The sequence below is a fragment of the Eumetopias jubatus genome, unplaced genomic scaffold (genome assembly GCF_037043125.1).
Source record: "Eumetopias jubatus isolate StellerSeaLion01/CBP00866 unplaced genomic scaffold, mEumJub1_p1.0 scaffold_3, whole genome shotgun sequence".
Lineage (NCBI taxonomy): Eukaryota > Metazoa > Chordata > Mammalia > Carnivora > Otariidae > Eumetopias > Eumetopias jubatus.
This window is the reverse complement of record NW_028274809.1, coordinates 7,525,331-7,553,239: the sequence shown is the minus strand read 5'-3', so window position 1 is coordinate 7,553,239 and position 27,909 is coordinate 7,525,331. Positions and strand designations below refer to the sequence as shown.

The 27,909-nt window shown below is 50.6% G+C and overlaps 1 protein-coding gene across 3 annotated transcripts; it reads left to right on the top strand.

Moving 5' to 3' along the window:
• The first annotated feature begins 54 nt into the window (after positions 1-54).
• Positions 55-27,904, top strand: SAG (S-antigen visual arrestin). 3 transcript variants are annotated; one of them, XM_028105249.2, is made up of 15 exons: positions 55-129; positions 4,363-4,423; positions 6,974-7,018; positions 8,796-8,989; positions 10,569-10,628; positions 12,260-12,336; positions 13,299-13,434; positions 14,412-14,496; positions 16,733-16,805; positions 18,787-18,924; positions 21,996-22,073; positions 23,010-23,033; positions 24,609-24,664; positions 27,341-27,350; positions 27,799-27,904. In XM_028105249.2, the coding sequence occupies exons 1-15, from the start codon at positions 55-57 to the stop codon at positions 27,902-27,904; spliced, it is 1,218 nt and encodes a 405-aa protein (XP_027961050.1). The 3 variants fall into 3 exon arrangements, with proteins under 3 accessions (XP_027961050.1, XP_087878139.1, XP_087878140.1); XM_088022013.1 differs by lacking the exon at positions 27,341-27,350 and adding an exon at positions 26,834-26,849; XM_088022014.1 differs by lacking the exon at positions 27,341-27,350 and adding an exon at positions 26,084-26,092 and having other exon boundaries at positions 24,609-24,668.
• Positions 27,905-27,909: the final 5 nt, after the last annotated feature.

Here is a 27,909-nt window from a genome sequence, read left to right as displayed (position 1 = left end):
GACACCTGACGCGCACCCCGAGGTGGGAGAAGCCAGCTGCCGGGGACACGTACCATGGCCGCCAGCGCCAAGAGCAGCAAGTCTGCACCCAACCATGTGATCTTCAAGAAGGTCTCCCGGGACAAGTCGGTAAGTGGTACAGAAGTGAGTGGCTTGAGGGAAAAAAAAATTTTTTTTAAGGAGCTTTTTTGAGAATAGACACGGGGCACCTGGCAGAGCATGCAACTCCTGATCTCATGAGTTCAAGCCCCGCGTTGGGTGTAGAGATTACTTAAAAAAAAAAAAAAGACACGATCAACACCAAAATCCTGAGAGGCTGAGGGAAGCTCTGTGTCTGTGTTCCGTCTCTATTTGCGATGAATGTTGAGTGAGACGTGATCGAATGAAGGAATTGCACACATACAACTTCTTTTCAGTCTCCTAAAGAACTTAGCCCCGAGACCCTTAATTTTCTCCTCATCTCTCAGTCCCCACCCTCTTACTTCCAATTTTACTTGTCTTCCTAGCTGGCCTTGAACCAATGACTCAACCATTTCAAACACTGCTTTGTCGATACTAACTCGCGGGGCCCTTTGTCTTCTTGCTGCCTGCCTGGGGAAAGCCCCAGTGCTGGACTAGGGCAGCTCTATCTTCTGTGCGCCTACCCCAGCCACCATGCCTTCAATGCGCACTTGGCTCAGGGCCACTGGGCAAGGGAACTTGGCTACCAATATCCGGGCCGCTTGTGTATCGGTAGAGATGATGCCCCTGTTGGCTCCATCGGGGGCTCAGTAGACGGTCTAGATGGGCCCATGAACTTCTGGCATGGGAGGCCTGATGGAAGGTCACCCCACAGCCTCCATGGACGGGGTCTTCTTGCTCCATTCAGTGGCTTCTTAGGGGCCGACAATCGAGCTCGGCGCCATCCAACTCAAGCGGCAAATGTTATTTTAAAGCCTGTAGCCGCCACATTAAAAAAGAAGTAACAGGTGGAATTCATTTTATCATGTATTTTTTTTAACCCAGTATATGCAAAAAAACTATCATTTCAACATGCAAATGATATAAAAGTTATTGATGACATCTTACGTTCATTTGCTAAGTCTTTGAAGTCTGGTGCGTATTCTCCATTTAATAGCACGTGTCAGTTTGGAATGGCCCTATTTCAAGTGTCCTGAAGCCACCTGTGCCTTGTCGCTACTGTACCGGACAGGGTGGACCTAGATCATTCTTCTGGTTCACTTCTGAGAACTTCCCATAGAAGTGGTTGAGAATTTTGCTTTCAAACCTCTCTTCATACAGTTGGTTTCGGTCGCTCTTCACTCCAGCAGCTTAGCCCTGGGGACTGTTTCTGACACTGAGTCAAGGGGCAGGACCCAGAGAATCATCATCAGTGCCATTAGACACTTACCCAGCACACGCAGTTCTGAAAGCAGGTAATCAAGGGACTTCTTAGAGCTCGATTTTCTGTGCTTTGTAAACCTGAACTTTGGATTTTTTTCTTTAGGGTTTCTCAAATGTTAAGCCTATATTGGGCCCAAAGGAAACCCTCTGATCCTCATAGTGCAACACAAGAAAAACAGATCTGCACCAGGCACTCTCTGTCCTTTCTACTCCCAGCTGAGGAATTCCACTTTGGGGTTATAATTTGGGGACCCCCTCAACAATTCATTCCCCAAACTCTCTCCCAACTTTGTGTCTTACCAGCACACTTTGTCTTGACTTCTGGCAGAAGAAGAGAGAAACCACTCCTGCCGGGCTGTGTCATTTTCCCACTTTTTTATCCCCTCAGACCTATAGAAAACCTCTGAACCAAGAAATTTAGAATTGCTGTATATGGGGCGGGGCGGGGGGGGGGGAATCCATCCATTAATGTCTCACGTATTAAGACTATTCCAATTGAGAGCTCTGTCTGGCTCCAGGCATGGTGCCCCAGGAGCCCTGGGCCCATTTCTCTGTGATTCTCTCCACCCTGCCCTCTGCTGTGATCTTCATCCTCCAGCTCGTGGCAAGATGGCTACTCTAGCTCCAGGTGTCTCACCCTCACTTCCTTCCTGAAGAAGGAAGAGGCTCTTACTTCCTGGTATCTCTTCTAAAGAGTGGGAAAATATTTTCCCAGCAGCCCTCCAGCAGACTTCTCTCATATCTCATTGGTCAAAACTGGGTCACATGCCCACCCTAAACCAGTCCTGAGCCAAAAGGAATTGGATGATCATAATTGGATCAGGCCAATCAAGAACCATCCTCTGGGGCTGGCCTCCTCTTAGCATGGGACCCCATGGGGGATGGTGAACCCCGAACATAATTGGCAACTTGTATCCAGGAAGAAGAGCGCTTGGTTTGTTGGTAGAGCAAGCAACAGGTGGAGCACAGTCCCACATTGTTCAGCGCCACTACTATTCCTGCTCCTGCCCCTTTCCTCCCCTCCCCTTCCCATTGCAGCAGAGGACATGCCTGTGCTCCCATCTGAGGCTCGTGCTATTTACACCTGGGTCTCAGGGTCCGCCTCCCCACTAGCGTCCTCCACCGTCAGCCTCTCCCTCCCTTCCAGGACTTTGAGCGTAAAAACAAGTCCGGACCTCATGCATCTTAAAGACAACAACCCACAAACTCCCCTTGACCCTCTTGCCTTTCCATTTCCTCTTCCTCCACAGCTAACTAAAGCTTGAAAAAGAAGAAAACACACTCTCTCCACCCTACCTTCAGTCTTCCCTACCGCCAACCTCAATCAGATGCCTAACTGGCTTTCCCCTCATCCAGTCATTCTCCACTTTGCTGCCAACATTGTATCCTCCATAAAATGGGGCTAATTCCTATCTCACAGAGTAGTTGTGGGGATCCAGTGAAATAATGTAGACAGTGCTGAGCTTGGCGCCTGAGACATGATAAACATTCCAAATGCTGTTCAGCTGTAGGTCTTCCATCCTGCTTAAAATACTTCAACACTGGGGACACCTGGGTAACTCAGTCCGTTAAGCATCTGCCTTCGGCTCAAGTCATGATCTCAGGGTCCTGGGATGGAGCCCCTCGTCGGGTTGCCTGCTCAGCGGGGAGCCTGCTTCTCCCGCTCCCTCTGCCCCTCCCCTGCGCGTGCGCACTCTCTCTCTCTCTCTCTCTCTCTCTCATAAATAAATAAAATCTTAAAAGAATGCTTTAACATCTTCTTAAGAGTCTTTAAGATTGGGTCCTGTAAGACCCTTTCTGGCATCAGCCTGAATCCCCATCTGGTGGGCATTCACCTCCAGATGAAGCCATTGGTCCAGAAGCATTCTCTTGATTCTGGGCTTTGTATACACTGTGTTTGGTTTTGTTTTGTTTTGTCCAGAAAACATCCTCACACCATCCAACACCTACCTCCTTCCCAGCCACCTGACTATGTAGTCCTTTGGGTGCTTCAACATCAAATAACTGTGAAGGTATAGGGATTCACTCCAGGATATCTGATATGAGGGGGTGGAAATAGATGATTGAACGCCAACAGAAATGATTCTGGGAGTTGACGGACATAAGAATACAAATTTAAGAGGCTTAAGGAAGAAGGGGGCTAGGTAGATGCACGCACTCACTCATTGGTGCCCTTAGCAAATGTAAATTAGAATCCTGTCGTGCACCAGTTACTGTGGTAGAAACTCGATGGCCGAAAGATGAAAGAATTCCTACCATCAAGGCACTCACCGTCCTCTGGCTTAGAGCGGTGAGTGACGGTGAACACCATCCATGCCCTTCCACAAAGGGGGTTGGCAGAGACCCTCACTGCCAAGGGCACGGAACAGACAGGAAGAAGACCGAAACAGTGATCATCGCCCCCCAACTCCCCCGCCCCTCTTGCTCAGAGCACGGGTTCTGGTGTACCTGTCCAGCAGCTCACCTGGTAGGATTTCAGGGATTCTGGGACTCCTGCTTCTTTGCTGAGTTCAGAAATTCTTCTAATGAGGAGGGGAAACCTTTCATTCACAGACAGAAATAAGAGGCTTAAATGTCAGGAGGAGCCTCATTGGCATAAGTATAACTTTCCACTAAAGTATCATCAGTGAATTCAACAAGGCCACCGGTTATTGTCGGACCTGGGCTTGGTGGGAAAAGGTGGGAGAACAGGGACCACCCAGAGGGGTGGGAAGTCTTCCTTGGGGCAGATTTATGGGGCTGAGCAGAGAGCACAACTTGCCTGTAATCCATAGTCTCTGCCCACAGCCAACAGGGGAGACAGGAGGTGCTGGGCAGACTGCAGAGCCAGGCGGCAAGTCTTCTCAAGACTGATCAAAATGTGTCATTTGTTGCCAGGTTTGGGGGGTTTTGGGGGGCTTTTTTGGTTGTTGCTGATTTTTAACCTGCATGCGCTAGGGTTCTTTGGCCACTTAGAATCCGCATCTGTTCTTCCTACAGGTGACCATCTATCTGGGGAAGAGAGACTATATAGACCATGTTGAACAAGTAGAGCCTGTGGGTAAGTTGAGTTTGGAGTGAGATTTTAATTTTAATGCTGGTGGTTTCAAATCGGCTCTGCTGATAATCTAATCAAAGAAATGCAAATTAAAACATCAGCAAGGTAGCCACTGGCTGATTGGAAACCACTTCAGAGCATGGGGGAGACAAAGGACTCATTTCTAGACTATATAAAGAAACTCAGCAATAAGAAAGACAAAATCCAATTAGAAAATGTGCAAAAAACATGAAAAGCCGTTCATCGAAGACGATACATGGATGGCAAAGAAGCCCGTGGCAAAATGGTCAACATCATTATCCATTAGGGAAATGCAAATTAAACCACATTGGACTGAAGTATCATTATATACCTGTCAGAATGGCTAAAATTAAAAATAGTGACAATACCAAAAGATGGTGAGGATGTTGAGAAACCAAATCTCTCATACATTGCTGGAGGGAATGTAAAATGGAACACCTACTCTGGAAAATCGTTTGGCAGTTTCTTTAAAAATTAAACATATACTGGGCGCCTGGGTGGCTCAGTTGGTTAAGCAACTGCCTTCGGCTCAGGTCATGATCCAGGAGTCCCTGGATCGAGTCCCGCATCAGGCTCCCTGCTCGGCGGAGAGTCTGCTTCTCCCTCTGACCCTCCCCCCTCTCATGTGCTCTCTCTCTCATTCTCTCTGTCTCAAATAAATTAAAAAAAAAAAATTAAACATATACTTACCATCTGACCCAGCAATTGCATTTCTGGGCACTCATCCCAGAGAAATGAAAACTCACATCTACACAAAAACCCATTACGCGATTGTTTATGACAGCTTTATTTGTGATCGCTCCAAACTGGAAGGAACCAAAATGTCTCTCCATAGGTGAACCAGTTGAAACAAGCTGTGGCACATCCGTACTATGAAATTCTACTCAGCAGTAAAAAAGAACGAGCCACTGATACAACAGTGTGTGGATCTCAAGAGTCTTATGCTGAGTGGGAAGAGCCAATCTCAAAAGCCTGTATGATTTCATTTAGATAACAATCTAGGGATGATGAAATTATAGAAATGGTAAATTACAGAAATGGTAAACTTATCAGTAGTTGGGGGGGCATGCTAAGGACGGATGGTGGGGGGAGGGGATGACCTGAGAGATAGCTCTTTGGTGAGGGAACTGTCAACATCCACATGAGAAAAAATGACTTAGAACTGTACATACCCTGTACCCCATATCAGCTTCCTAGTTTCGATATTGTACTACAATTATCTAAGATGTAACCACCGGGAGAAACTGAATGAAAGATACAGAGGGACTTCTCTGTACTATCTTTGCAACTTCCTGCGAATCGATAATTAGTTCAACTAAAATAGCTATTTTTAAAAAGAGAGAGTATAAAAAGCCTGGCATTTCTAGGCACTTGAGGATGAGAATGTCCCTGAGCAGAATGCTTTCTGGAAGGTCATTTGGCACTATGTCATTGAAAGCCAAATCCAGTTCTACCGTTGATGGATACAAAAATGTATCTGTAAGGATGTTCATCACAATATTCATGATAATGGGGGAAATTGGAAATAAATGCCCTAACGGGGAGGTTAATTAAATAAGTTGTGGTATGTCCATTCAATGGAGCCATGTGTGGCCATTAAAATGGTGAGTGTGTATTATATGTGCGTTTGTATAAGAACAGATGTTTGCAATTTATAGTTGTATGAGAAAAGCAGTTAACTGAACAGTCTGTAGAGTGGGATCTCATTTTTTTAGTAAAAACATCCATATAAGTGTATATACATATAGTAAAAAAATTCTGCGCCAGTATGTTGACAAAGGGTATCTCTGAGTGGTGGATATTTGGGCAACTTTGTTTATTCTTTGCTTAACTTCCCTTTCTAATTTTCCTATAATGAACATGGATTCCTTGTGCAATCAAAAACTGCAGAGAGGGGTACCTGGGTGGCTCAGTCGGTTAAGTGTCTTGACTCTTGATCTCAGCTCAGGTCTTGATCTTGGGGTTGTGAGTTCAAGCCCTGCCTCAGGCTCCACGCTGGGTATGGAAACTCCTTGAAAAACAAAATCAAAACTACAGATAAATAGGGGTGCCTGGGTGGCTCAGTCGTTAAGCGACTGCCTTTGGCTCAGGTCGTGATCCCAGGGTCCTGGGATCGAGCCCCGCATCGGACTCCCTGCTCCGCGGGGAAGCCTGCTTCTCCCTCTCCCACTCCCCCTGCTTGTGTTCCCTCTCTGGCTGTGTCTCTGTCTGTCAAATAAATAAATAAAATCTTAAAAAAAAACTATAGATAAATATATAAAGAAGACCTCTGGTCTCTTTTATCTTTTTTTTTTTTTAAGATTTTATTTATTTATTTGACAGAGAGAGCGAGAGCAGGAACACAAGCAGGGGGAGTGGGAGAGGGAGAAGCAGGCTTCCTGCCAAGCAGGGAGCCCGATGTGGGGCTCGATCCCAGGACCCTGGGATCACGACCTGAGCCGAAGGCAGACGCTTAACGATTGAGCCACCCAGGCGCCCCATCTGGTCTCTTTCATCTTCTCTGCCCTCATTGTTCTCTCCCTTTTGGTTTAGATGGTGTCGTGTTGGTAGATCCGGAGCTTGTGAAGGAAAAGAAAGGTGAGCCGGGCTTCTCGTCCTCCCAGGAACAGGTCTGGTCTGATCTCTGGGCAGGAGGAGCTGGGAAACAGCAGGTGCTCTCTCGTACACCCATCACCTCCAGGCCCTGTCATCCACGCTCCCTCATATAATCTTCAGGACACTGTCCTGTTCCCATCGGAGCTCGCTGTCCCCATTTCTCAGATGAAGGTAAAGACCCAAGAAAGCCGCTTGGCCAGGGTGGCAGGATAAGTAAACGGTGGAGGGAGCATGGAGGGTAGGTCCGTAGGCTCCATCAGCTGTGCCAGGGGCAAAACTCAGGAGGGCTCGTTGGTGGGTTTATCCCAAAAGGGGGAAATCGAGCCTGCTGGAAGATTCTTTCTTTCTTTCTTTCTTTCTTTCTTTCTTTCTTTCTTTCTTTCTTTCTTTCTTTCTTTCTTTCTTTCTTTCTTTCTTTCTTTCTTTCTTTCTTTCTCTTTCTTTCTTTCTTTCTTTCTTTCTTTCTTTCTTTCTTTCTTTCTTTCTTTCTTTCTTTCTTTCTTTCTTTTTTAATGCTGACTGTGGTGGTTCTAAAGCACAGCATCCTTGCGATCTCTGGCAGCTGTGATGTGTGGGGCAAATAGTTTGGTGCTAATAACAGTTGTATAAACTAAATTAGGCAGACCTGAGTTATCCTTATGATAATGTTACTGACTCAATTCCATTCTAACTATGCTTTTTTGAGTGGTTGCTACTGGCAACCACAAGGCATTATTCCCACCCCTGGGTGTGCCCATGGGAGCACATCAGATGTGGGGCTGTCAGCACTGAGGGGGCATGGCTCTTCTGTTGTCTCTGACTTCCTCCTGGGTGCCATGCTTCTCTGCGGCACCTGGAGGAGCCTGGTTTGAGCCTGGAAAGCCCACGCCCTTGGCCGGAGACGGGCACCTTCTCTGAGGGAAAGCAGTGTCCAGTGAGGGAGGCATAACGCCAGGTCATCTCTGGGCACCTTGCTCTCACAAACACTGGATGAGGGGCAGGCAAGGGATCAGTGGCTCTTCTGAGCTTCGTGTTGAAGACATAGACAAAATCCACAAACTAATGACTTCTGGGGACTTGGGGGGACCACTTCTGACATGCTTTCTGTTCAAGAAGAATGCATGTTGTGTGCTTTTATTTACCCCATTAAAGACTTGTACACAGTCCACCCTCAAAACCTATAGTTTCATATAATCCTTTCGGTCCACTGGAGGCACGGATTATGTCTGTTTAATCAAATTGAATTTTCAGAGGTATTGACTTAGAGAATGCTTGATAAGTTTCTGAGCAAGGTGAAAAAAGCGTTTCTGGGATTTGGATTGCTTCTCTCCTCTTGGTCCATGAGCGCCTGTCCTGCTCTGGCCGAGCCCCAATCTGTCTTGCTCCCTAACGCTGTTTCCCTCTGCTAATCACCTTCACCCTCTGTTAAAAGCCTCCCGAGGTCCCCAAGCGGGTGGGTCGAGAGAAGGGGGTGGTGGGATGGAGGACACAAGGGAGTCTGTAGGCAAAATAGTGGTTCATGGAAGGTGCCTCCCTCCCCGCCTTCTGACTCACAGAGGTCTTTAGCGTAATCCACATAAGCCCCAGGGAAGGTGCTGCATCTCCAGGAGGGTGTAGGCCGGCTGGGTGGCGTGGTTCTCAAACCCCATCTTCCAGAGGCTGGTGGGTGGGCGCTGCTGGGGAGGGGCGGGTGGGGTCCACGGTTGCCCGTGCGCACCCGGCCGGGCGGGGGCGCCATGCCGATGGGACAAGCCCGCCCTCCTCTCTGTCTCCCTTCCAGTGTATGTGTCTCTGACTTGCGCCTTCCGCTACGGCCAGGAGGACATCGATGTGATCGGCCTGAGCTTCCGCAGGGACCTGTACTTCTCTCAGGCCCAGGTGTTCCCGCCCGTGGAGGCCACCAGGGCCCCCACGAAACTGCAGGAGAGCCTGATGAAGAAGCTGGGGGACAACACATACCCCTTCCTGCTCACGGTGGGTGACTCCTCTCCCCCTCCAGGTCCCTGCTCACAGCACCTTGCGGTGTGACCAGGAGTGAAGGAGAGGGGACGGAGCAATGACTTCACATTTGTGGGCCTTCAAATTGCAACCTTGGAGGAAATTCTAGATTGCACAGGCTGTGATTGTCTTTTTTTTTAAGCCCTTGAAAATAGCCTCTCAGCCTTTGAAGGCACCACTTCAACCTACGGTTTAAATATTTCCCTTCATCCGACCACCTAATTATACGGGCATGTTATTCCTTCACTTGCTCAGCTATAAAAAGAAAGAAGTGCCCCCCCCCCCCCCACCGCCCCGGTTGGCCCGGATGAGCTCTAAACACGAAAGAGCTCCCTGCCGGACAGGGGATCGTACTGAAGTCAGAAGTCGTCCGTCGCCTTGACTGCTGGGTCATGGGTCACTGAAGGGCCCCACGTCTCGCCGGGGGAGTCCTGGCTACCCGCAGTGCCTCCGAAAGACTCGGCTGTGAACTCGGCCTGGGGGAAGCTGCCCTACCCTCCCTCTTTCCCAGCGTGTTCATGTGTCTCAAGATTATAAATTTCTCCAAAGTTGTAACGGGTCAGCCTTAAAAGGGAAGGGAATTCTGACATACGCTGCAACACGAATGAACCCCGAACAACATTAGACTGAGTGACAGGAGCCGGACACACAAGGGCACACAAGTGTCTGATGCCAGTTACCTGGGAGACCCCGAGCTGCCAGATTCAGAGGCTCGGAGCCTAGAATGGTGTTCGGGGAGTTAGCGTTGACTGGGGACGGAGCTTCAGTGCGGGTGGGTGAAAACCGTCTGGGGATGGATGCTGGGGATTATTGCAGGACAATGTGGATGTACTTCACGCCGCTGATCGGTATGCTGAAAACCTAAGTCTTACGTTGTGTGTGTTTCACAACTTTTTTTTTTTTTTAATCACTTAAAAAGACAGTTTTGTGGTCCTGAGTGTTCTCATGATCTGGTCCTGGGAATTTGAAGTGACATCACCTTGGAGAGCTAACCTGCCAAAAACCTTAAAAATGTGATTTTGACCTACGTTCCCCTTCTAGCGGCATCGCCTGTGGACTTAGTTGGATAGAACTGTGCCGAGGTGGATGAAGAAGGTTTATGGCAGCATGGTTTCTCATGGCAAAAAAGAGCAAAGCACCATTGAATGAAGGGCCAGTCAACCAAGGGGGCTGGCTAGATTAAATGTGGGATTGACGAAGCCCCAAGAATGGCGGAACTCGGTGTCGAAAACCGGGCATAACGCATTCGGAGGAGGGTTTGGGCGGGGGTGGGAGCAGAGCAGACGACAGGACACGTGTGTCATTGGGCCTCATTTCTGTAGCACACACACGTGGACGTCCATATTAGTGTGTGAGGGAGCCCACCGGACACTCGGAAGCTCGTGTTCCTGATGTTATTCCGGGTACTGGCAATAGGGGTGAACGTGGTGTTTTGGGGGGTTTTTTTGTTGCCGTTTTGTGCTCCGCATCCTTCCTTTTCCCAGTTTTGTACATGGAGCGCGTATTACATGTGAGCTAACTGCCTCTGAATGAAATGATTTGTTTCTTCTCACAGTTTCCTGATTACTTACCCTGTTCGGTGATGCTGCAGCCAGCTCCGCAAGACACAGGGAAGGTTAGTTCTGAAAGAAAGGCCATGGATCCATTCATTCCTTCAAATGACTTTTTTTTTTTTTTTTTAAGATTTTATTTATTTATTTGACAGAGAGAGACACAGCGAGAGAGGGAACACCAGCAGGGGGAGCGGGAGAGGGAGAGGCGGGCTTCCCGCGGAGCAGGGAGCCCCATGCGGGGCTCGATCCCAGGACCCCGGGACCACGACCTGAGCCGAAGGCGGACGCTTAACGACTGAGCCCCCCAGGCGCCCCCAAATGACTTTTTAAAATAGCCTTTTGCTGTGGACAATTGCAGACATGCACAAAAGCAGAGAGATGTTACAACGAATCTGTCACTTGTCTTCAGCAGCTGTTAGCCAGGCCAGAGCCTGCGGATGGAACAGTAGTCCGTCCTGCCCCTCGTGGCTCCCACAGGCGACGGGGGAGAATCAGTCCAAAACGAAATAACCAGTGTCTACAGGGCCCATCCAAGGACAGTAGGCACTCTGGAGAACAAGAGGCTAGCAAGAGTCTGGTGGGGTGGTTGTTCAGGATGTTTTAAAAGAAGACCTCCCTAGGAGGATAAAGGAGAAGCCTCCCGCTATCCCAGGGGAGAGCCTTCCAGAGAGAGGGGACACGCTGCCTGGCGTGTGGGGGCGGGAGGAGCAGGGCGAAATGGCGAGAGCAGGTCAGGCGTGTGGGGAGGTGGGGGCCCCGAAGACATTTTTCAATGAGCGGGGAGCCACTGGGCTCTGAGCAGTAGGTTCCCAAGGGCACCCTGGCCGCTGCGCTGAGAGGGGCGGGTGGGCCAGGCATGAGCTCCCAAGGCGGGGAGAGAGGCACAGGGGCTGAGTGTGCACCAGGAGGAGCCGCCCAGGTGCCCCTCGTACTGCTTTATTTTTAAACTAGATTTCAGGATTGTCACGATTCCCTGGCTATAGAACCAACGAGGCTGTGGCTCATATGCCACCGTCAACACAACCGATCCATGTCCTTTAGCCAGTTGCACTTTTTCCGTCGGGGCGGTTGGTGAGCGCGGTGATGTGCAGAGATGAGCAGGGTGGGGAGGGGCCCCGCGGGGCAGATGCGTTTGTTCTGCCCACACAACGTACTGCTATTGAGTCACTTTCCAAATCAGAAGACTTTGCCCCCAGTTCCATTTCCGGCTTCTTTGCCAAAGTTGGAAGAGCCACCGGTGCCGGGACCCGCCCCCGTTCCAGCCGGGCCGCGTCTGGGTTCGGCCGACCAGCCCTCCAGGGTTGGTGGCCAGTGTGGGCAGTTGTGGACCCCCTGCCAGCCCCGTGAGCACCTGCGTCTAGCCCCTGCTGTGGGCGCTGTGACCTCAGTGCCATGCATGCGGGGTCACAGCTAGAGGGACAGCTAGACTGGGGGGGGTGGGGAGGGCCGGACACCATATGTGATCTCCCTGGGAGCCTGGGCCCACAGCCCGCTCCTCGGCCTGACCTCACCCCTTCCTTACGTTCTTTCTGCATGAGGCAAATCCAGCCTTCACGGGGTAACCCTCAAAAGGACATGGCAAAGACAAAAAGACCAGGTGCCACCTAACATCCCGGTGGGACGTGTGACCCATCCCAGCTGCCGGGAAGGGAGGTGCTGGCTGAACCCTTGTCTCTTCTCTTGCCGCCTGCAGTGCTGCGGGGTCGACTTTGAGGTCAAAGCATTTGCCAGAGACAGCGCAGAGGACAAATCGGACAAAGTGCCCAGGAAGTAAGAGTGTAGCTGTGGGACGAGGGGCAGTGCCCGGGGTGGGGGGCAAGGAGCTGGGGTGGGAAGCCGCCCCTCCCTTGAACTCCCCCCCCCCCCCCCAGGGCTGCATGACCAGGGAGCTGCGGCCCACCCGGCCCAGGCCGTCAGGACGTCCACACACAGGGCAGGGTTCGTGGCTCGTCCTTTGGGGGGATAAAAGGAAAATGGCGGAGGAGCTAACGACCTCAAGGTTCACATAAGTCTCTAGCAGCCCCTGGATTCCCTCTCTTTAGTTTTCTTCTCAGTAATTCCTCTATTGTGATAAAATATACACAGCATGAAGTTTTACTGTTTTAACCATTTCTGAGTGTGCGCTTCGGAGGCATTCAGTACATCCACTGTGTTGTTGGGACCGTAGTTACAGCACTGTCCACTATCCGCACCCCAGACTGTCTACACCCAGAATGTTTCATCACCCCGAACAGAGGCTCTCTGCCCATCAGGCAGTGACCCCCCGCCCTCCCGCACCCCCTGGGCCCTGGTGTTCACTTTTCCCTCTTGTACCTGGACGTGGTCTTCTATCGTGCCCTCAAGGCTCTTTCCTCACACTTAACACACGCACCCGTGGAGGCTGGCTGTAATGAATAGCAATTGCAGTAAGTCAGGTTTGCTGAGAGTGTGGAAGCATGTCACACGAGGCACACTCAGCCCCTGCCCACCCCGGGCTGTGCCCTGAGAACCGAGGGTGACAGTGACCTCGAGCCCCCACCACCCAGCTGGGGAAACCTCAGAGAAGGGACCAGAACACAGGTCCTTGGGGCCCTCCCGCACCCCAACATGGAGTTCCTCCCTTCTCTGTTTCACCCGTCACCCCTTGGGAGTATTCCTGAAGCATCACAGCATGAGGACGGGGAGAGAGGCCTGGACACCTTCCGAGGAGACCCGGCCATAAGCCCAGAACTCTCTGCGCTTGTCACCCGCAGGAGCTCCGTGCGTTTACTGATCCGGAAAGTACAACACGCGCCAGCGAAGATGGGTCCCCAGCCCCGAGCTGACACCTCCTGGCAGTTCTTCATGTCCGACAAGCCCTTGCACCTGGCTGTCTCCCTCAACAAAGAGGTGAGCCTCGGACAGGCGCTGTGTCCCGCATGGGAGCAGGCCCTGGGGCCCATTCTGCTGCGGGGGTGTTGCAAGTCATCTTGTGTCTAGGTGTAGTTAAAGCACCACTGTTTTGTGAACAATTGGCTTTTTCTCATAATTTGGAGCTAGTAAAGGTGACCCTCACGATAGGGTCACACTGGCCACATCCACTGCATTGCCAGTCCTAGACCAACCAGGGAGAAGGGTGGTGGTTTCCGAGTGCCCCTGACCAGGCCGTTTTTGCCGCCCCCCCCCCCCCGCCCCCGGCCCCATGGTCTCATTTACTAGCTCCGATGGGTGTGATTTTGCAAATTGTTTACTTCCCTGGAAAATGTAAGTTTCCACGTAATGGTGAAGGGGTGGCCGAGTCACGTGTGAATGGCATCTCTTAGGGATGTTGTGGTGAAGGAGGGTGAAGAACCACCAGCTGGGGCTGTCTCGGGTCCCTCTGGTCACCAGGAGTCATGCAGACATGTTGGCAAAGGCTCAGCATACCGTGTGTATATGCGTGCCCATGCGTGTGCACGTGTGCAAGGGTGTGCCCCCCCGGGCCTGGATCACGTGGGGCTCACTGCTGAGGAGAACCCTGCCCCTGGGCTCCCCACTGATTCCCCTTCACTGCCCTCATTCTGCCCCAAATGGCCTTCTGATTCCACTGGGGACCCCCTTGGCCAGTGCTGCCATGACCCTCAGGACTGCGCGTTCCAGGTGTGAGCAGCCTTGCTCCACGCCACCTCGGTCACACTGTCCTCCTCAGGGCACCACAGACGAGGCAGACCGTGTTCGGGACCCTGGCTAACGGAACCCTGTTGCTATCCCTTTATCTTCCTTGAAAGTGTGGGAATTCAGCCGCTTTGATTCTGGTTAAAGGACGGAGATAAACCTAGAAAGCCATGAGATTAAAGATACCACCACGCTCTGTTCCTCTTTTCTGACTTGCCTGCTAACTTTTGCAGATCTATTTCCATGGGGAGCCCATTTTGGTGACCATTACCGTGACCAATAACACAGAGAAAACGGTGAAGAAGATTAAAGCATTAGGTAGGAACTTCTTCTCAAAACGGGAAGGCAGAGTCTTCTAGAATTTCTCCATCTGGTCATATTTCCCCAGGGTCTCTTCTCTGGGCAGATAAGGCCCTCCGGGGTCTTTGGAACTGCCTGTTTATCTCTGTTGTCATGGACGGCAGGAACTCACAGGAGGAAAGACCCTCAAGAATTGCCTCGTGCCACCTTGTGTCCAGCTTAGGGCTGTCTTTTGTCCTGAAACAACATCCCTGACAGGCGATCCTCCATCACTCCATGCCGTGCCTTCCTGGAGGAGCCCCTTGCCAGACCCCGGGGAGAAGCCACGGGAGGAGTTTTCTTTCTTGGATCAGAATTAAGTTTTCTGGACAGAGGTAGCACAGCATAGTGGGAAAAGCACTGGATTGAGGACAGCGGGCCCAATCTGTGGGCTCGCGCCTTGTGCGTCCTCTCTGAATCCCAACTGACGTCCATGGCCCTGGTTCCTGGTCTACCTCCCTGGGTTTTGTGAGGCTCCAGGGATTGGAGCCTGGACGTGCTTTTGTAAACGGTAAAGCCCTATTGCGTCTGCTGTTGAGTTACCACAATGTGATGACCAAGCCAGGCTGCCTGCTATTCTACCCCCTTCTTCAGCTCAGAGGGCATCGAAGTACAGGGGATGGTCAGACAGCATGGTCTTCTAGGAGCCACATAAAAAAGACATGACAGAATGACCAGGGAGGGTGACCTCTAAGTTCACCACTAACTCAAACAACACTCAATGACTAAGACAAAGTCAGACTCATGGCGTGTTATGGTGAGCAACAGTCCTGGCTTGACCAGGATTTTCTTTTTCTTTCTCTCTCTTTTTTATTTCTTTAAGTAATCTCTGCACCTGACATGGGGCTTGAACTCATGACCCCAAGATCAAGAGTTGCATGCCTGAGCCAGCTGGGTGCCTCTTGACCGGGATTTTCAGTGCTAAAATGGGCTACTTCCAGGCGGATCAGGATGGCTGGTCACTTGTGTTACACACCACTTTCCTCTTTCCTTGTGTGTGTGCATCATAGATAAGATTCAGGAGTTTTGATGCATGCACACTAAAGAATTATTATAGCGTTTTCCTGATGCTGATGTGCATGCTTATGGCTTTGTCTTATGTTGGTGTAGTTCATCTGTGTTTGCTCTTCGGAGGACCTGGTATTATTTAGCATGTTGTGTGTAGTGTGCAATACAGTATTCCACAAAGTAGCAGGATTGAGAAAGTGTCATTTGATACTTTCATTGTATTTTTTTTTAGATTTTATTTATTTATTTTGAGAGAGATAATGAGAGAGAGAGAGAGAGTACATGAGAGGGGGGAGGGTCAGAGGGAGAAGCAGACTCCCTGCTGAGCAGGGAGCCCAATGCGGGACTCGATCCTGCAACTCCAGGATGATGACCTGAGCCGAAGGCAGCCGCTTAACCAACTGAGCCACCCAGGCGCCCTGATACTTTGATTTTAAATTATTTCTCAAAGTTTTATGAGTTCTCACATCAAGGCCATTAAATTTTGAAAGAAGCTGTTGAGCTTCCTGAAGCAAGATGTTAGTAGCCTTCTATAGGCTGGGCACTGTGCTGAGTGCTTCACACAAATCGTTTCTTTTACTTCTCAAATTTGATTTGAACAGAGATTAAAAATTATTTTTTTTGATCATCACAACAACCGTGGAAGTTAGATGCAATTGTCACCCCCATTTTGCTGATGGGGAAATTGAGGCGTAGAGGAGTTAAGTGACTCGCCCCACGGCTGACAGCTAAGCCGGGATTTGAGCCCAAGGAGTCTGGCTCTGGAGCCCACCTTCCTACCCACATGCACGAGTCAGGAGTATGATGCCGGGAGAAGGTTTCTAGCTTGGACAACTGGAAGGAGGTGCTCATTAAATAAGAGAGTGTTGGAAGGGGTGGCGGGTTTGGAGAAAGCACAAATGGTGAGTTCTGGCACACTTGGAAGGATACCCAGGGGTAGGTATGGCATGGGTTCAGCAGGTAGGGGGCTCCTGGGAGGTGCAGTTTTAGGGAGGCTGGCTCATGGGGGCGAGCTTCCACAGAGCAGGTTATTGGTGCACAGGAGTGGCCTGAGGACAGAACTCAGAAACCCCAGCCTTAAAGCCAAGCCTGAGAAGGACCCTCCATCAGCATTAGAGAGGGAAGACCCACTGCATCCCCGGCGGGCGCCGTGCACATGACTGGGGCACTCCACGTCGAATGACCCACCCCTCTCCTCCCTTTGCAGTAGAACAAGTGGCCAACGTGGTTCTCTACTCGAGTGACTATTACACCAAGCCGGTGGCCCAGGAAGAAACACAGTGAGTAGCTGCTTGGGTTTCTATTTCCTGGGTGGCTCAGGCTTCCTTGTCAAGGTCCCCTTTTGTTCATCCTGAAGAGGGAAATGGGATGCTTCCCTTCCTTCCCCTTTTCTCACTTCAAGGGCTGCAAGGAAAGTTAGCATCTCAGTTCTGTTCTCCTTCACAAGAGTTCCTGGAGATCTCACTCACAAGGAATGATGGAAAGGAGAGAAATAAAGATTGAAATGTCACGGTGGGAACAGCTGAAACTTCCTGTTGCTCCTTGGAATAAGTCCAGAGGAATCTGATACGATTTCTGCCCCCGGTGCAGACAAAAGCCAATGATCAGTCTGCCCAGATGAGGGTTCTCTGTCTTTTGATCTTCAGCTCAATTTGAAAATGTGCTACCAATGACGGCCGGATTCCGGTGGTCTGTCAGTTCTGAGCCCCGCGCCGTGGAGCGTTTCTCTCCCTTCATTAGAACAGAAAGCAGAGGCGTACCCTGTGATGGGGGAGCCAGAGACCTGTGCGGTCCTGCCCCATGCTCTTCATTCACACATGGGTTACTGGGGTGATGCCTCCCCCAGAGAGGTTCGCTCAGGCAGGTCTTTTCCTCTTTGCCTCTCTGATGTGTCTCAACACCACTGTGTGCAAAAAATATTACCAGAGCTACAGGAAGGGGGCCGGTGAGGAAACACAAACTGATTCAGCAGGAGAACATGACGTAAATTTTAAAAGACAATTTTGGAATAAACTATTACTCAAAGCAGATCTGGCCCCATGTTTAAATATAGGTCCAGAGGGGAGGGAGGCAGGAAAGAGCCGTAGCTCATGGGCTGCTCCCTTCGTGCTGCTGGTGGGGGGGGTCTCTTCTCCCCTGCAGGTGCATCCTCACATGTCCTCCGGTTCCGGGGCCTCCCTGGCTCACCTTTTGGCATATGCTCAATGATGAAAGGAGAAAATGGCCCCTGGCTGAGTTTTCCCCTCACATAGCCCATTATCTGGACTTCTTTTCGGCAATTCAGCGCATTTTGGACCAAATGATTCCCAGGACACTGGCGACCGTTGTAGGATCCCCCCAAGGGTGGGAGGTGGGGAGCCTGAAAGCTGAGCTAGATCGTGCTCACAGGTCTCAGGCCAGAAGCCACTCAGAAGGCTGCAGAGCCTCAGTCATCATCCCTGAACCCCGGGGCTCCCAGAACTCTGGGGCTGACCCCTGGGCAGCGTTTTTAGGGCCACTCCATGCACCAAGAGTGTTGACACAGGCAGCCGGCTGGCTGGGCCCTGCGGCCGCATGGACACCTCTGGATGCAGGTGTGGTGGAGCATGCCGGTGAACAGCAGAGCCACCTCTGCAGGCTCCACGAGCCAGGGATGCTCCAGACCTGGAGAATCCCTCACTGCTGTGCCCCCAGCCCCATCCCCGACCTGCAGACCCACTGTTTGGCACGGGTTCCCTGTGTCTGTCAGAGGCTGAGACTCCCACCACCTGACCGGCGACCCAGTGACAGGGAAGAACCGGGAGAGACAGAGCACGTGTGCCTTGAACCAAACCAGTCAGGTCTGCACGGCTCACGGAGGGCCCCACCACACCCTCCTCAATAGCCCGATCCTCCTGATAGCAACAGCTCTCGGCGACAGGCGACTTCCAGCTGAGGCTTCTCTTGCTGGCACTGACCAGATGGCCTGCAGCCCATGGTGTGGTCGCGAAGTCTCAGGAGGAGACTGCTGTGGTCCCTGACCCTTGTGTTAGTCTCATTTAGCCCCACAGAATACTCTAGAAATTCAGTGACTTGCAGGATGAGGGACTTGCTGCCAGCCTGTTTTGAGATGTCACCAATATTTCTCGTAAGGCGAGTGCACAGATAACCTGAACTATCTTCCCCGTGAGTCACAGGGACCTTGGATCTTGGAAAATGCTTGATGGCAGATAGGGTCTCATGGGACCAATGGTGGCTTTATGGCCCTAATAATAGTTATCCCCTCTGCGTTTCTTCCTACAGAGAAAAAGTGCCACCAAACAGCACTTTGACCACGACGCTCACGCTGGTGCCCTTGTTGGCCAACAACCGTGAAAGACGGGGCATCGCCCTGGATGGGAAGATCAAGCACGAGGATACGAACCTTGCCTCCAGCACCATGTGAGTCCCTGTAGCTCGGGACACGAGCCGCCAAGACTCAGTGCAGAGGTGGTACCGGTCTGCCCCGCTTCTTGTCTCACCCCCGGGCTCGTGTGCTCACGTGGAGCCTGATGGCTGTCACTCCAGGCGCAGAGTGCTGATTCGGTGGCCCGAGCGGGGCCCATACTCCCTCCCCTGGTGTGACACGGTGGTTACAGCAGTGGGCTCTGGCGGCAGCCTCCTGCCAAACCCCAGCTCCACTGCTTAGGGTCTGGGCTACCCTGGGCAAATGACTCAGGCTGCCTAAGAACCTCAGTTTTCCCATCTGTACAGTGGGGGTGCTGTCTTTTCTCATGGAGAGGTTTATAAGGATTACGGGAGACCGTCCATGCAAAGTGTGGTGCTGGGTACACAGTGAGTGCTCCAGAAATGTCAGCCGTTACCTTCTAAAAATATCATTAGCTAGTGTAGTGCCCTAAGCATAGAAACTGAGTAATGCCAGGGCACCCAGCTGGCCCAGTTGGTAGGTCGTGTGACTCTTGATCTCGGGGTCATGAGTTTGAGCCCCACATGGGGCGTGGAGCCTACTTAAAAAATAAAAATAAAAATAAATAAACTGACTAATGCAGGTGGCCGCATGCATGGTGGAATGATCGTTTATTCATTTCCACCAGGGAAGGTAAAGAACGGGAGGTCCTGATAGCTACAGAGGTTAATTAAATTTCAATGAAGCTAAGCACTGCTCTGCTGACCCCAGCTCAAAGAACCAGTGGCTGGCTGAATTTCGCCAGTGGCTCTAGCACAAACCGGAGGGAGCCTTCCAGGTCAACTGTCCACTGCCATGTCTAGCCATCCTTCGAGGCTTCCGTTCCCAGAGCGTGTCGGTTGGCGAGCCCTGAGGGGGGGAGATCTCGAGGCCCGCTCCCTGCCATCCCCCGTGTGATGCACTGGGGCTCCCTCTGTGGCCCCAGTAGGCCACGTGCAAGGGGATGCCATCGGGAAGAGCCTCTCCTGCTTGATTTCCACGACCCCCTAGCTCAGTGGCCCATGGGCTCCGAGACAAGAGTGGGGTCAGCAAACATTTGGCAGGAAGCGGAATCATGGGAGTCAAAGGATTTTCTGAGGAGAAGGGTCCAAGTTGGTATGCTTGATTCTAAGGCTTTCTGGTGAAGGTCTGGGAGAGCGACGGGCAGGCACGCTGACATAAGATCAGTTTATTCCAGGGTGTGGCCATCGCGAAACCAACAGTAGCACACCACGTTTATAGAAACGCTGTATGGTTTGCGGACTATTTCACAACCGTGTAAGTCTTCGACACTTTTGTGAGGAAGGCGAATTTATACTCATTTTATGAATGAGGAAATTGAAGTTCAGCCAGAAGGAGAGGCTTGACTATGTTCACCAGGTCCGTTAATGACCGAGCAAAGGCCACTCCTAACCCGAGTCGCTCCCTCACCCCCAGCTCCAGGGCTGCCTTCCAGGGCCCTGGAAAGTGACAACTACAGCAGAACCTGAATTACCTAAGCTCCGTGTGTGTGTGTGTGTGTGTGTGTGTGTGTGTGTGAGAGAGAGAGAGAGAGAGAGAGAGGGAGAGAGAGAGAGAGAGAGAGAGAGAGAGAGATTGAGAGAGAGAGCAAGTGGGGGGGTGCAGAGAGACTCTCCCATTCTAGAAAGATGGTGGGGAGGGAGGCTTGCAGGGTATTCTCAGGCATGAGCTGAAGCACATTCTCTCCCCTAGCTGTTTGACTCCATTCGGTACAAGTCGGACAGTCAGTCCTAGCAACGGGGGGGATGGGGGTCTCAGGCTTGCACCCGTTTTTGTCCCCTTTGGTGCCAGCCTGTCTCAACTGAGTGACCACATTCCATGATTCCAGATGAAGGCATTTGCCCTCCACAAGGAGCTCCAGGCACCAAGGAGCTGATGGAGTCTTTGAAGGGCATCATGGCCCTGGGAGCAATGTCCAAGGTGCCTCCCATGAAAGGGATCCCGGGGCTGGGGTCTTTGGGCCTAGAACCTGCCCTGTACTCTCAGACCCTTCTCAGACCTTCAACACAATCGTGCCCTGCTTTCTGCCTCAAGCCTTCAGCTTCCTTGGTTGGCCATGTTGTCTATTGTCATTCACATTGTTGTAGCTAGCGTGTCATGATATTTTTCAGACCTTAACTCCTGTGACTGGGCATCCTGAAATACTTAATGTCCCTGCAACGGACGGCATATGAGATAACAATGTGTTATGATGCCCAGCATGGTGCCTGTCAGTAAGAGCTCAGCACCTGTTAGTAGAACCTGGAATGGAGTTCCTATGGGGGAAAGTTAGACAGCACTCCCTTTGGGGGCATGGGCAATGGCCTCACACACTGTGTTCATTCACTTCAACACGATGCTGGGTGCTGGGGGCCAGAGCACAAAGGAGGGAGACCCATGCTGATGGCAGATGGCCAGGAAGGCTTCACAAAGGAGGATCAACTTCAACTTGAGGTGTTAGCAGAGAAGGAGGGCATTCCAGGCTGGTGTGTGGTAAGGCTGGTGCACGGGAGACACTGGGGCATAGCAGGGTGTGAGGTGGCAAAGGCAGGGAAAGGCCAGCTCACAGTTTGACTGCCAGGCCACGCTGAGGCTTGACCCTGGGAGAGCCCTCTGGCTGCAGAGTGGCTGAGAGCTCAGGGATGGGGCTGGGCCCGTGGGAGGTAAGTCACTGAGATAATAGAGGCAGGAAGAGCCTACGGAGAACTCCGTGGTTGGCCAGGGATGGCAGGTGGGGAGAGGGAGGAGCCAAGGAGGATGAGGAGGGGGGTGTTTCTGGCTGATAAGCAGGGGTGAACAACACTGGAGACAGAGTAGGAAGAACCGGGAAACACACTCTGGCCTTTGAACTTCCAGGGGGGAAATGCCAAGCTACAAGGCAGGAAAGGAATCCCCTCCGGTGACGATGGAAAGTTCTAGGACTTTGACAGCTTGGTTGAATTCACCAGTTCCTTAAGAAGATGCTCCCATTTTAATAGGCTTGTCTGGAGGTGAGGGGTTTGTTCATCCAGTCTTTGCTTTGTGCTGTTCCTCTGTAATTTTCCACTTTTCCTTTCTGTTTGAGCAGAATAAAGGAGGGCATAGACCGGACTGTCATGGGCATCCTGGTGTCTTACCAAATCAAGGTGAAGCTCACGGTGTCAGGGTGAGTGTCCAAGAGCCAATGCTGTGGGCTCTGTCTTGGCCTCTCCCTGTCTGAGCTCTTCCTTTCCTGAATGATTGGGAGCCAGCAAGGAAGAAAGATCTACAAATTCTATGGATGACCAAGTAGAGTTTTGGAGAGATTCTATTTGTCTCGTCGTCGTCGATTCTGTTTGACTGACGTCACGTGGGAAAAATTAGAAGGAGCAAACTACGAAATACATTAGTACTACTTGGTGGAAGCGTGTGCGCTTACATTCACGTGGTGGAAGTTGATACACCAAAAAGGAAAATCTGTTTAGTGCTACATCACACTTCAGGAAAGAAGGGCAGCTGCCAAACGAATTCTCGGTAGATCTCCATTTTTGCATCTTAGGAGGGAAAGAACTTGAATTCTCACTTTCCTTTCAAATCCTATTGCCAAAGGTTCTGACCTTTTACCTTGACGAGCCAGCAAAGGCAAGTCCAAGCATATATTCTGTGATTCTAAGTCGATAATGAGTTCCCCCAATTTTGGCTGGGACAACAAAGTAGAGCATGGGTTGATTTTACAAATTGTGTTAGCCCTGTGTTTGTAGTTGTAGTGTTTTTCAAAGTGCGTAGCATTACCTTTGATTTTCTCCGAGAGGATCTAAAACAGTAGAGGTTTTCTTAGTAGTCAAGATAAGTGAATAGCAGTGTATTCCACAAAGACCTTTGTGGTCTATTCTTGAACATCAGGGCTTGGACCTAAGTGATTCCTCTTTTTAGCTAATCCACTTGAGAAAGGGATGACATCACAAGTAGAGAGGAAGAGCTGAGTTGAATGTTACGGGATTGCAAAGATCCTGTAAGTTGCGAGTGCGGAGCGTGCCTGGGACATGTCCACCTCTGAATAATGGGAAATAAGGTTGTGGTATCACTGGGACACTCACCAGCCCTGTTTGCTTTTATTTCCTAGCTTTCTGGGAGAGCTCTCCTCCAGGTAAGCCTGGTCACCTTCCTTCCCTGCTTGATTCCCGGGATATCACGGGGAACCAATCTGGGGTTCAAGATAGTAAGGGTGAAATCTGGTTTGCTGGCAGTTCTGCTCAGAGGTGTTATGAAGTGAGGCCCACTGCCTTCCAGAGGCATTGTGCGAATGTTGCCTAATTGGTGTGAGGCTGGCGATGTTTCCTCGAGACCATAGCTGAGCCTCCCCTGGGCAAGGACACACACACACACACACACGCACGCACACACGCATGCACGCGCATGCACGCGCATGCACACACACGCTCAGAGAACTGGCATGCTTCTTTGTGTCTGTGTGTATGTAACATGAAGTTTACCATCTGAACCATTTTAAAATGTACAACGCAGTGGCATCAAGGACGTTTAAAATGTCGTGCAATGGTCAGCACTCTCTGGCTCCTTCGTATTTTTACCACCACAAAAGGAAACCATAGCCATGCCTATTGAGTGGTCTCTGACATTCCCCCCTTTTCCTCGCCCCTGGCCACCACTGGTCCTGGTCTTTCTATCTCCATTGATTTGCCTCTTCTGGCTATTTCATAAAAGGAATCAGGCAGTATCTGTCCTTGGGTGACTGGCTTCTTTCACTGAGCATCATGTTTCTGAGGTTCATCCGTGTTGTAGCATATGTCAATACTTCATTCCTTTTTATGGCTGAATAATATTCCACGATGTGGACAGACCACATTTGGGTCCTCCATCCAGCAGCTGGTGGACATTTGGGTTGTTTCCATCGTTTGGCCGTTGTGAATAGTAACAGCTACCTTTTTCAAATCATGCCCAAAGTGGCAGGCCTGAAGCCACGTCCGAGGCAGGCGCTGACCTTACAGACTCGTTCATCCTGGCTCTTACTGTCTCCATCCCTGACATGGAACCCAGACCCCACCTGCACTGGGGTATGACCGGAGTCGCCTTGTACACAGATGTGCTTTGACCAAAGCCGTAACGTCGGGGTAGGAGGCGGTGGGTCCTGGGTGAAGCAAGGAGAGACCCTTGCTCTTTCACTCCTTCCTCTCCATTCTTCCTTGGCCCAGATTTGCCTTCTGTTCTCCATCTTGACCCCTTTCCTTCTTTTTGTATAAATTCCAAGCCACCCCGAAGCCCTTCAGCTTCTGGAATTTGGCGTGGCGGGCGCTGCTCATTTCTCTTCTGCTCTCTAACAAGCAACCATGTGAATCTTGACATAGAATGAACACATAAAAAGTCGTGTACATTTTGCAAGGGTTTTTTTTTTTTTTTCAAAGCTATCCTTTCTGTAGGATTTCACTTCTCTATCCACCACAGCACATCACTGGACCTAATAACCAGAAGGAAGGGCAATGAACCTACAAAATGTAGCTGTCTCTGCCATGCCTAAGTGAAGTTTCTGGACTGCATTCCGGGGAATACATTTAAAATTCCTCCTTGACCACTTCCTGATTTCTGGTTTGTTCTGTTTTGAATCTCACTGAATCCTCTTCCAGCTTGGAATCTCTTCAGTCACCACTCTGTTCTGTGTGCTTTACAATCCTGTGTGTCTTCTCATCCATCTGTATTTTTTTTCCAGTGAAGTGGCCACTGAGGTGCCTTTCCGCCTCATGCACCCCCAGCCCGAGGACCCAGGTCAGTCACATGTTGTCTTGGCTTACTTGCAGATTTCTTATTTATTCATTGCTGGTCCGTCCAGACCACGGCCCCCGGGGGGGGGGGGGGGCATCGCCAGGTGATTGCTTGTTATCGTCACCGTACCCTGGGGCCAGCCCACAGAGGAGTGTTCATCTCCTCAGCCATGAGCCACGAGCCACGAGCCATGAGCCACGGCTTGTCTACCTTCAGTTAGCATGTGGACAACAGAGCATCCCTGCTCTTGGACACGGACTCTCTTGTTGGGTTTTATCAGGGATGACTTACAAGCAGAAGCTCTGGTGGGAAGGGAACTGGATTGAGATTTAAAGAAAATTTAGGTGCAAAATACCTCTGAGAGGCTGAGGCTTTTGCATTTCATTTGGAAACATTAACAGGCATTCACAAGATGAGTATTTTGGGCGGTGGCAATTGTGGTGAGAGTACAGAGAATACTAGAAAAAGGGGTCAGGCCGGGTTCCTGACTCCTTGGCTCCTTTGAATTGCAAATCCATTGGCTCTCGTATGGATGTCTGCAGGAAATGCAGTCATGGTTGGTACAACTCTGTGAATATAGTAGGAACCACTGGACTGTGCCTGTCACTAGGAAAATTGTATATGAATTAGAGCTCAGTATGGCTTTTAAATACGTATCTTTAAAGATTTTTATTTACTTATTTGAGAGAGAGAGGGGAGAAACGGAAGGAGAGGGATGAGCAGACTCCTCCCTGAGTGTGGAGCCCCACGCGGGGCTCGATCTCGTGACCCCGAGACCAGGACCTGAGCTGAAAAAAAGGGGTATAAACAAACGAGATTTATTTTTCTTATATTTTATAGCTTTTTGTAGCTTGATCATGAAATGACCTTTAAACCCTAGGATGAGCCCCCCTATTCATTTTGGGTTTGTCTCTAAAAATATTTTGTCTCCAAGTATTTTTCCAGGTATTCTGGATTTAAATAGTCAATGTACCTTGGGGAAAAAGTAGTCTGGCCACATTTTTCTTATTCGTACCTGCTGGTATCATTCGGATACTGTTTTTTAACTATGTGAGATTGAGATGCATTCTGGTCCCTTTCAAGGACATTTAAAAGAATATTTTAAAACTCTGACCTGAGGCGATGCCATCGTTTATGCCAGATTGTTTTCTGGAGCTGTGAACAGACTTTTTGCCTTAAGTTGGGGGAAGTGGGGCTCTTCCTTTTCTGGGTATGACATTTCCATGTCCCAGTCATTCTGGCCCTTCCACTGAACATACCGCAAGGTCAAGACTAAACGGTGATCTTTTGTCCTGTGAGATTTCGGGGAGAAAGGACAGATCACCCCGTGGCCTCTAAATTCTGACTTCCCGAGATTTGAGTCACAGGACTTTCATGCACAGGACTGCTCAACATCTTACCTGCCTGGTTCCCGGCTCTGAGTCTAGACAGGTAGACTAAGCAGAAATAGCGCTAAGTTGTAGCTAAGAAGTTCTGCCAGAGCCTGGGGCCAAGTAATTTATACCTAATAGACACTACAGAAATGCTACCAAGTTTTTATTATCCCCTGTCAAGAGCATCCACCATGGAATGCAGGTGTTGATTTGATTCTCTTTCAGGCTGATGGTCCCAGGTAGTGTAATTAGGCTAGCACGCGGGGGAGCCCAGGATGGTTCCTGCCCGGGGGCCTCTCCGTTGGTCTGTGGTTAGCAGCCCAGACAGACACTTCCCTCCTAGTGCCCGAGAGACAAGAGCCGTGGCTCTCCATCACTGGTGCTCCCGAAAAACCCTCTGGAGCTATTCACTAGGCTCTTGCTGGCTCACCCCTGAGGGTTACGGGACTTTACTAGGTGGGCAGAAAACGGAAGGAACAAATGAACAACAAAGAACCACTCAAATGAATAGCAGTTAATCAGGTGCTGCAAAACATATCTGAAAATATCACCCAACAACAACAAAATGATCACCATGCTAACAGAGAAACCAACCTCGGGGGGGCCTGGGATTGGTTCCCCAGCTTGAGTGCACCCCCCAGCCACGGGAGGTGCTGGTTAGATGTCCAGTCCCGGGACTCGCCCCTTGTGAGCCGGGCCTGAACGTGTGAGATGGGCCCAGAGGGAGGGTCATAGCTGCACCTGGGACTCAGCTCTAGCTAGAATCCAAAGGACCCGAAGGGGGAAACCCTTTGAAAAGAGAAAGCCTCCCAGAGGTGAGGCTATGGTTTGTTCTGGTTGAGGAGGTGAGGGCGAGGTGTTCTGTCAAGGAGACCGGGGTTCAGATGTGCAGAGAGAAAGGCTCTGGCAGCTGGAAAAGGCAAAGAGGGAGGGAGTGCACGCAGTTGTTATGAAAAGCACGTATCTAGGTTTCTTTTCCTTCCAACTGTAAAGTCCCCAAAATAAGGAAGAAATTTTCCAGGTGCAGCTATCCACAGAATTTATGCTGATAGGGGCGCCTGGGTGGCTCAGTCGGTTAAGTCTTTGACTCTTGATTTCAGCTCAGGTCATGATCTCGGGGTCGTGAGATGGGGCCCCACGTTGGGCTCTATGCTGGCCGTGGAGTTGGCTTGAGATTCTCTCTCTCCCTCTGCCCCTCCCCCTGCTCACGTGTGTGTTCTCTCCCTTTATCTCTCAAAAGAAAAAAAAAAAAGAATTTATGCTGATAATTCTCTCTCTCTCTCTCTCCTTTATTCCATGCTTACAGCAAAGGAAAGGTGAGCCACTGCCCTGAGCCTCCCTGTGTTCTGTGACTTCCTCCTCAGGCACAAAGCCCCTTTGGGGTTTTTTTATACACACCACATGCTCTGAACACCTCCTCAGCCTCTGGTTTTCCTTCTGCTCCCTAGTACTATGGCTTGCACACACACCTGCACGTGCACACACACCTGCTCACACATGCGCACACACGAGGACACCCTCGGTTATCCCGGGCATGTGTGTCTGCTCTGTGGGTTCCTTCGTTTTCTCTTCTTTGTGTTTGTTAAAGAGATTTTACGTGAAAAGCTGTGAGGAGAACGGCTTGGTCCCAGGCTCCATCCTGTAGGAAAATCTTGATCGGTTCCCCTGTTGCAAAGGGAAGACCAAGGGTCTTACTTCGCTTGAGATTTCACTGCGAGCTTCCAAGAGTGTGCCATGATCAAAATGTTCTTTGTTCTGTTTTAGTTTTCAGGATGAAAATTTGGTTTTCGAGGAGTTTGCTCGCCAAAATCTGAAAGACTCAGGAGACCCCGAGGAAGGGAAGAAAGGCCAGGAGGCCGGGGATGAGTGAGAAGA

Bases quoted from the DNA above. Each gene is read 5' to 3' on its own strand.
- SAG (XM_088022013.1), top strand. From the start codon at position 55: ATGGCCGCCAGCGCCAAGAGCAGCAAGTCTGCACCCAACCATGTGATC. The intron at 12,337-13,298 runs GTAAGAGTGTAG...TGTCACCCGCAG, and splicing joins TCGGACAAAGTGCCCAGGAA to GAGCTCCGTGCGTTTACTGA. The intron at 18,925-21,995 runs GTGAGTCCCTGT...CTGTTTGAGCAG, and splicing joins AACCTTGCCTCCAGCACCAT to AATAAAGGAGGGCATAGACC.